At 37.5% G+C, this 10000-nt stretch overlaps 1 protein-coding gene across 2 annotated transcripts in view; it reads left to right on the forward strand.

Annotated features, from left to right (window-relative positions):
• LOC144964952 (PDF receptor-like) overlaps positions 1-10000 on the forward strand; it is a 265877-nt gene that overhangs the window by 111478 nt on the left and 144399 nt on the right. Inside the window, exon 1 of one of the 2 annotated variants that reach the window (XM_078899764.1) lies at positions 2177-2722. The exons of the other annotated variant lie outside the window; for it this stretch is intronic. Coding sequence (XP_078755890.1) covers positions 2720-2722 — 3 coding nt within the window. The 5' untranslated portion in view covers positions 2177-2719. Of the gene's footprint in view, positions 1-2176; positions 2723-10000 lie in introns of those variants that run through there. 2 annotated transcript variants of the gene reach the window in all.

Below are 10000 nucleotides of genomic sequence, written 5' to 3' on the forward strand. Positions count from 1 at the left end.
AAAAGTACTCCTTCAGAACCATTGGACCCATGGAACAGGAGTTTATCCCGGTTTCTATAGCGTGAAAGGGACAAGCAATTGCTTGCTAACCTTGGGGAACCCTTATAAAGCGCTTGGTTAAGCGTAAAGTGGATATTGCCCTATATAAAAGCTCAACTTTAAATTTTATTTTTTAAAATTAACAAGGATTATTGTGACGTGAAAATGTCAAGCGTTACATAGAGATAAATTATGCCAGATATGTGGTATCATTAATATGTTTGTTTCCCCTTCAATCAGATATAAACACATTAAAATCATCTGATGTTAGAATTAAAAAAAAGTATTGTTTACTCTGGCAAAAGGATTCAATAGTCTGATGTCACGTCCGCCCAGCAACCAGCAGCTTGGTTCTAAACAAAGAAAATCGGTACTTTTTTTATTCTTCATGCTAGTAAGAACTTTTTCACATGTTATGTGATCAGATTGTATAAAAATCAAAACATGACTTATAATGTTTTTCTCCTCTGGATACACTTTTATGCTAGTCGGAGAAGTATTTCATAAGGGCGTCCGCCATTATTGCGATAGTTTAGAACCAGTTACTAAGTCATTACGAGGGAAGTGACGTCACGACTGTTGAACCCTAATAGGTAAACGTCCAGGATTCCAAAACGCTACAATGCAAGGATCCTAGAACATGACATTACAAGAACGGAACGTTACTAAATCCTAAATCTTCTTTTGGCCAATAAAACCTTGAGCTTTTATACATCGCAATATCCACTAAACGTGCTCAAAGCGATTTACAAGGGATCCCTGACCAACAGCCTCACGTAACATGAAAAACGAGACTTGATGCCTGTTAGGCGATATGTATTACAATTTTTTTTTCCGACATAGGCAACGTTATTAATTGCCAGGTACTCATTTTACACCTGAGTACGGTGAGAGAATGTGATTAAAGAGCCCAATCCAAGGACTCAACTTTGCGCCGAGCAATGCTTGAACCCAGGACCTTCCGATCCGAAAGCGAGTGTCATACCACTGAACCACATCGCCGCAATAATAATATAGGCTTGAATTGAGTACAATGTCTCCCTCGTCTGTTTTCTTCAGAACTTCGTGTAAGATGTAACACGTCTTTACTCTTATTGTGACATCTTTTATTCCCTCCTTTCCAAGACCGATTCTATTTAACGATTTTAAGTGTTTGGTATTTGGCCTAACCTCCTGCTCGACTCTATCTCAGGTTATATCAATATTATTTCACGTCTCCCTCCGATATCTGAGTGAAAGGAATTCAAGGCAACCCTATTCAAAGGTAAAGAGCACACAGATCTGGGTTATGCCCTCCTTATCCTCGCGGCCAGATGATAATGAAACGTTTTTATTCCTCAAAATGTTTATGGGTCAGCTCATTTTATTATTGATTGACATAATGTGTGGAGAATATTTGTCAGCAAGCAAATGACAATGTGATTCTTCTTTTAAATTTCCGACTGGCACGACCACCGTTGACTGGAGGAGACAAAGGTGTCTAACTCATTTCAAGTTCAAAAAGTAAAATTAAAGTTGGAAATCCACATGGCAGCTGCTTTGAACTCGTCTAGACTTCATGTTTGAGAAAGAGAGAAAGAGAGAGAGAGAGAGAGAGGAGAGAGAGAGAGAGAGAGAGAGAGAGAGAAAGTGAGAGAGAGAGGCAGACAGAGAGATAGAGAGAGAGAGATAGATAGATAGAGAGAGAGAGAGAGAGAGAGAGAGAGAGAGAGAGAGAGATTTTGCCATTGTGTATGGGGGTGTGTACGTATGTTGATGTGTATGTGTGTTTGACTAGTAGACTTCTAATGGCTGCTCATCTTACACTTGTTTTTAAAAATGGTTAATAATAACAATAATTTTTAAAGGACGTCAAATATATTCGATTTTTACGACAGAAGCTTTAAAAAAAACAAAAACAAAAAAAAAAAAAACAAAGCTTTTAAAGCGAATAAGTTGAGGCAGCTCGACTGGATGCGAGAGGTAGTGAACGGCGAGGAGAAAGCAAGATAAGAGAAATGACGTAGGCAAGCAAGTCAGGTGTCAATGAGGTGGGCGTCAAGCAAAGCTTGCGTAGAAATGAATCATGAACAAGAAGAGAGAAAAGTAAAAGAAAAACACATAAGCGAGCCTTTGGAGCGCGAGAAAATGAATGAGAGAGCTCTTCAGACCACGCTCGAGATTCCCTCGCTCGCGTTTGTGATAGCCACTAATTTCGTCCCTTTGGTAACCCAAGCTCTAATACATTATTCTATGCTGGCTTTTGACTATTCCGATAATATCATAATAACTTCGTTTATTCCTTCCATTTATTGTGACCGTGACATCGTTTGAAACGTTTCTTTTGCTTTATTGAAATTTATGATTTAATTTAAGAACATCCATATATTTATATACTTCAAAGACTTGTAGCGAGGATTACTGGAATATTTTATTTTTTTATTTACGCATTAATTCCAATTACAAAATAATAATATTTGTATTTATTTGATGTGCATGAATATTGAAATTTTATACTTGTATTGGAATCTTCACAAAACAAAACGAGCCACAATTATACCGGAATTACACTCACTCGGAATGGCTGAAAATATTATTTTCTACGATGACAAATAACCTCACAATTCATTTATTGTCATAGTAATTATTTCATCACTTTGATTACTGTATCGGCGTGTGGCAAAAAGAATTAACAATCAAAATGGTGAGTATTGCTTAGATTTAAAAAGAAAAATAAATGTGATAAAGAGAGATTTTTTTTAAAAAGATATTTTACCTTTGAAAAACTAGTAACAAATTAGGGAGCAGGCACTGGTGTAAGATAAGGACCTGAAAAAAATGTATATGAAACAGTGCCAGACAAAGCAAGAAATAAAGTAATTATTGTTTTACATATATAATGGCCGAATGGTTAAGACATTGCACTGTGACCCAGAAGGTCCCGAGTTCGAGCCCCGTTTCAATGTACTTTCGTTTTTTTTTTCCCTTGAGCAAGATTATTTATTAACCCTCAATTTGCTCACTTGGACAACATGGGTGATTCCTGTTGACATTAGACATCTTGTTTGATGAAATTTCTAAATTCCTTCGTGGAATGCCTTGGCGACGATATCTTATGATGTCGTGGCTATATATATATATATATATATATATATATATATATATATATATATATATATAGTGAGTGTGTGTGTGTGAGAGAGAGAGAGAGAGAGAGAGAGAGAGAGAGAGAGAGAGAGAGAGGGGGGGGGGGTAAGCAATTTTCTCAGCCCACGGTTCTCAGTTTATTTTTATCCATGTCTAAATTGAGATACGAGGAAAAATTTTGGCGATAATTTTGAAATTTAAATTTTATGCGAGCTTGACCCAGGAGTTAAATTGGCCTCGGGTTAAAAAACAAAACAAAACAAACATCGCTAACTATCATTTGCGATCAGAGCCACTAAGGGGTTGATGCGCGTTATCAATGTTTAATATTTATTATTTTCCATGCCATACATACTGGTGTAATGACAGTCGATACTTGTTGCCAGTTGTCTTTATATTATTACAATACCATGTTAATCGCAGAATGTAAAGTAAAATTACCCAAATTAGTGGTTTTATTTTTCTGAACCTGACTCTTTAAAATGTGATAAGTCGAGTAGCGTAAGTGTTTACATTGTGTGGCCGAAAATCTCACATTTCATAACCAATACTTTATAACACATTATGTATAATATATATATATATATATATATATATATATATATATAATTTATTTATTTATTTATTTATTTATATATATATATATTATATATATATAATATATATATATATATATATATATATATATATATATATATATATATATATATATACCTCTCGTATTTCCAACTATCTCTTTCAATGGCGTTTTTGAAATGCTTTACGCGCTCTGCAAAAACTAGCTGTGCTATTTCATATCACATTACACATAAAAGCCCTTTTCATTTTGTGAATTCCGCGTCCACCGTTGGTATAATGAAAATAGTTTCATCCCTGTCTAACCCAATTCAATAGATACAATGCCAATGAAAGGCTTTATAAAATGAGTGTTAGAAATTCTCCGTTTTGAGACCAAAATGACCCTAGATCATAGTTTACAAAGATATGCTCAGCCAAGACTTTTTTTTCATGCACAATTAAAATTAAAGAATTGGGTATTTGAGACGCAGAGGTTATGACATGTGACGGTGTGAAATACTACTTATTTCCTTTCCTATAGATAGCATGAGGTTGACGTCACTCGTGTCTTTGTTATTGCTTTTTGCCATCCGCGTTTATGAGTATTCCTCTCTAAACTGTATTAACGAGACTATAAACGTTCAAGGTTACACATAATTTTGTGTTTTGGTTTGTTATACTTCCGGATGGCAATGTTGTGAGCTTCTTAGCCATGCGCATACTATCTGTAATAGCTATGCACAAGTATACATTGTGTTTACAAAATTAAAAAATTAAGGAGCAGCCACCGGTGTAAGATAAAGATCTGACAAAGTGGGTATGAAAGGTACCAGACAAAGCAAGAAAGAATAATACAAGAAATATACCATCCCAAAAAATCAGTCAACCTCGACTGGGGATCGAACATCAGACCTTCTCATTACCTTCGGTCAGACGTGCTACCATTACACCACAGAGGCTCCCGATAGTTGGGACAGATTTAATACTATATTCTTCACACAGGGGTACGGTGATCAGAAGGTCTGAGATGCGATCCCCAGTCGAGGTCGACTGATTTTTGCGATGGTCTTATTTCTTGTACTTTTCTTTCTTGCTTTGTCTGATGGTATCTTTCATACAAACTCATACAATGTGTATCCGTTCACGGGGGGGGGGGGGGGGGGGGGGGGGGGGGGGGGGGGGGGGGGGAGAATAAATGGATAAATATATTATCCAAAAAGAAACAACGCTCAGAAGAGAAAACAATTGCTCCCTGCATCTCTCACAGCCTATATCGCGCTCTGAGTTTAATATGGATGAAATTCATGACGACCCAAACGTTTTGAGCTAATCCACCCATTCGAAATGTATAGCCTTTAATGAGTCAAGTTCCCAGAAGTTCTTTCAAATAAGCACTTACAATGCTTAACGCATTTCGTCTCGCCCAGAAAACTAGTCCTTCAAATAACGATCGATTTAAGTGACCCACATCTTGGCAAAAATCCTCAAAATTGGGACTTCGCGAAAGTCCCATGTTTGAGAGTTTTTTGTCAAAATGAGGATAGTTTAAATCAGTCTCAGGTTTCAAGAGTTTCTGTCAAGATGAGGGTTAAAATATAAATCAATCGATATTTGAAGGACGTGTTTTCTGGCCAAAGCCTTTAATACGTGTTTTTTCCAGAGCACGACACTTTACTAGTTAATCGAGATCTTTGCTTTACAACGAAATATCATGGAGAGTGTATTGAGTTACGAAATGTTAACCATCTTTTGTCTTCATCCTTAATGCCCCTCTCGTAACTTATCTTGAAACAAAGTAATCCCTATGGGACCCGTTAACCCACGGATTCGACATTTAGTCCAAAATTTGTGACGTGACACGTGACCCATCGTATCAAAACGGTATTATTTTGGGATGAATCAGATGCTAAATAGTCAAACAAAACCGATAAACAATATGAAATTTTGTTGATTTTATCACTCTAAAATACTTAATGGTATTAAATGAGCTTTTATTTTTTTTCGACATAGACAATGCTGTTAACGGCCAGGTATTCAATTTACATGTGAGTTCGGTGAGAGAATATGAGTAAAGAGCATTTTCCAAGGACTCAACTATGTGCCAAGCGAAGCACGAACCTAGGACCTTCCGATCCGAAAGCGATTATCATACCACAAGACCACATAGCCGCACGTAGTCCTAAATTAAACATATTATAAAATTAAAGTCTGAGAATTTTGGTTTTTAATTCATTTTTCGCCCATTTAATCATCCGTACATTACACAGTTTGTAGGCGGTGGGTCACACAGGTCATTGATCGATGGATAGAAATAAGTTAGGAAGCAGACACAAGTTAGGGAGCAGGTACGAGTTGGGGAGCAGGCACAAGTTAGGGAGCAGGCACGAGTTAGGGATAGGTACGAGTTGGGGAGCAGGCACGAGTTAGGGAGCAGGCACGAGTTAGGGAGCAGCACGAGTTAGGGAGCAGGCACAAGTTAGGAAGCAGACACGAGTTGGGGAGCAGGCACGAGTTAGGGAGCAGGCACGAGTTAGGGAGCAGCACGAGTTAGGGAGCAGGCACGAGTTGGGGCGCAGACACGAGTTGGGGAGCAGGCGCGAGTTAGGGAGCAGGCGCGAGTTAGGGAGCAGGCACGAGTTAGGGAGCAGGCCCAAGTTAGGAAGCAGACACGAGTTGGGGAGCAGGCACGAGTTAGTGAGCAGGCACGAGTTAGGGAGCAGGCACATGTTAGGAAGCAGACACGAGTTGGGGCGCAGACAGGAGTTGGGGAGCAGCACGAGTTAGGGAGCAGGCGCGATTTAGGGAGCAGGCACAAATTAAGAAGCAGACACGAGTTGGGGCGCAGACACGAGTTGGGGAGCAGGCACGAGTTAGGGAGCAGGCACGAGTTAGGGAGCAGGCACAAGTTAAGAAGTAGACACGAGTTAGGGAGCAGGCCCAAGTTAGGAAGCAGACACGCGTTGGGGAGCAGGCACGAGTTAGGGAGCAGCACATGTTAGGAAGCAGGCACATGTTAGGAAGCAGGCACGAGTTAGGGAGCAGGCCCAAGTTAGGAAGCAGACACGAGTTGAGGAGCAGCACGAGTTAGGGAGCAGTCACGAGTTAGGGAGCAGGCACATGTTAGGAAGCAGACACGAGTTGGGGAGCAGTCACGAGTTAGGAAGCAGTCACGAGTTAGTGAGCAGGTACTGGTGTCAAACAAAAACCTGAAAAGGTGTTGTGAAACAGAGAAAAAAAAACAAATCAGAAAGAAAAAGAAAAGAAAGAAAACATTCAAAAAACAAAATAACCTGCCTAATGTTGGGCCAGTCGAGATGGATTTTGTTTGTTTGCTTGTTTGTTTGTTTTGTTTTTTTATGGTGGTGGTGGGGGAGGTGATATTATCTTGTATTTTTCTTCCTGCTCTGTCTGACGATGTTTCATACAAATCTTCCAGGTTATTATCAGGTCGCGATAGAGTATAGTTAAACTCTGACCCAACCGATTAAAAAAAAACGCAATCTCTATCAAACTGACCCGCTACTTGACAAAATATCTCAACTCTGACCGTATTCTGAAATATCTTGGTCAGGATTTTAACACCTTGAAAGTCGTCCATACTAGTTTCTTGGATAAAATTAATGAAAAAGAAATGCGGTTTGTTTAGTTTTGGTTCTTGTTTTGTTGTTTGTGATTGAAGCTTTGATTAGTGATGATAAACGCAATTAATTGTTGGGATGTTTGTAACAATGACGTGTTCAGTCTTTGTTTTGTCTTTTCTTTTCTTATTTTTTTCCGAACAAGACGCGCACTGAGGTGGATCTGTGCGTGGCCTTCGTAAAGTTATGGCCTGATACTGACCAAAAAATGACGTCAAAATGCCAGTCGTGAGTTGTATTCAATAGTTCAACCAATGAAAGAACTTGTTTCCATGAGCTCTACTAACGACAACTCACTAGGCGGTGCAAAAACCAAATAATGACGTCAAACTGCCAGTCCTTTTGGATTTCAGTATGAGGCTATAACATAGCGATGGCTACGATCTGTGCGTAGCCATCGTTAACGTATCGCCTGACACTAGAACCCTCTAAGACTTACAGTTTGACGTCATTTTTTAGGTTTGTGTAGCTTCTGGTGAGTTGTCGTTAGTAGAGCTCATGGAAACAATCTATTTCATTGGTTGAACTATTGAATACAACTCACGATTTTCTTTTTCTGTTGTGGCCAAAAACTTGTCTGTTGACTTCATTTTTGGTCAGTTTACGATGGATAAAATCTGTGCCCGTTTCATCTCTTAATGCTTGAAAAACTCTTCTGCGTTTTTGTTTGTTTTATTTTTTTTTTTTGGCTGTTTTGATTTCCTGTTCCAGTACATTCCACATGCGGGATATCTTTTTGTGTTGTCAAACTTCTGTCCCGCACAGCAGTATCATCTTAAATTTCCATAGGGTATGCGTGAATAAAACAAAACGATAAAGAAAAGAGATTGATTTGCTGCAACAGGCATTAAAAATACTGGAGCTATTATACAGTATCCATTATTTCGTCAAAGCGCCTTACATGGGATCTTTTGCCAACACCAAAACTTATTAACATGTAAGACAAGACTTGACCTGTAGATCCTTCGTTTGAGTCCCCCCCCCCCCCCCCCCCTTTGAGAATATGGTTTACGATACACTAATATATCTGTTTTTATTTGCGATTAGTTGTTTACCACATTGGATTTGACATATCAATAGTGGTTTATTTTATCATCGGATTACGTGATGGTCAAAATGTTCATCTATTCAAAAACATCCTTACAAGAGAACAATAATTGCATTTATATCACTTTTGATTTAAAGGAGAGAAAAAAGAAAAACAAACGACAAATATAAGAAAAGAAGCCAAAAACCAAAATTTTTAAAAAAGCAACAACAACGAAAACTGCAACAACAGTAATTAATAACAGCAACAACAACAACAATAACAACATTGTATTGATTGGGACCTGATATTCTGATCAACAATCACCCAATATTTTCTAGGTTGACAGGGAAATCTGAAAAACAAAAGCCCGATTTCGTTTCGTACCAACTCCGTTTTCGAGCGAATTTTCGAACTCTGCAACCCCTCATAATCAATCAATGATAATTTGTGCCAAAAAACATGTTATGCTGCATTGTTATCACCAGGAGAGGAAAGCACAAAAACACATTCCACGGTACTTAATTGGATTGGTAGCATAGATCAAATGAACAATTCAGAACCGCATATAATTATTCCCCAAACCTCCCAATCAAATGATTCCGTTCTATCACCATGTTAACTCATAAGCCTAATATAAAAAATAAAACTATTGTAAATGGAATGCAATAATAATTATATTATAACAAATTGCATTAATGATTTTTACAATTATTTAGATTTGTTCTACGAATTACAAAAGATGATTAGTCCAAAACAGATTTTGCTAATTAGTTTGGAAGTACAAGAATATTTTGAAAAGAAGCTACATTTTAACAGGCACTTATGTCAATAATAATAATAATAATAATAATAATAATAATAATAATAATAATAATAATAATAATAATAATAATAATAATAATAATAATAGTAATTGAAGTGAGTAGAAGAGAGGTGCCAGAGGACGGTAGAGAATAAAAAAGTTTGCGGTGAGAGGGAGTCGATCCAACATATATGGTAGAAAAAAATTATAATAAAAGAAGTAATTTGGTAGAGTAAGCCGTGTGCTGAAGGAAGATTCATGTTTTAAAAATGAACATGCTTGCAAAAATTGACCAATTCATGCATCGTTGCACGAGTGTTAGAGCGCTTGCATCACAAGCAAAGGAACAGTTATGATTCCAGATGAAATAATTGTTTGTTTTTTTCTTGATCCCTCTGTTCAACCAGCATAGGTTGGGTTGATAGGTCTATTAGATCTGACGGAAAGTAGACTAGTGTTCAATCCAAAGAAACAGTTTCATGCTAAAGAAATTGAGATAAACTCTAGCTCCATGCACCTTGTGGTCCTAAAGAACGAATTCTACTTATCTACAAATACAATGTTGTGACAATACATTTAATTTTATTTTTCCTGATAACTAATCCCTGTTGACTTTATCCACGGAAATCCTGCACAACGATATACCAAATGACCATACAGATTATCATTTTGATGGCCAAAATTAGATTTTCCCTGTCGTCAAGCCCATGAAGCATATTTTAAACAAAGGATATAATTGAAACGGACACTGAAAGAAATACTTTCCTAAAATGTATACTATAGAAAGAAGAAGAAAAAACCAACTCG

Source organism: Berghia stephanieae, chromosome 2, assembly GCF_034508935.2.
Source record: "Berghia stephanieae isolate SIO BIC M18660-M18661 chromosome 2, UCSD_Bste_1.3, whole genome shotgun sequence".
NCBI classification, from domain to species: Eukaryota; Metazoa; Mollusca; class Gastropoda; order Nudibranchia; family Aeolidiidae; genus Berghia; species Berghia stephanieae.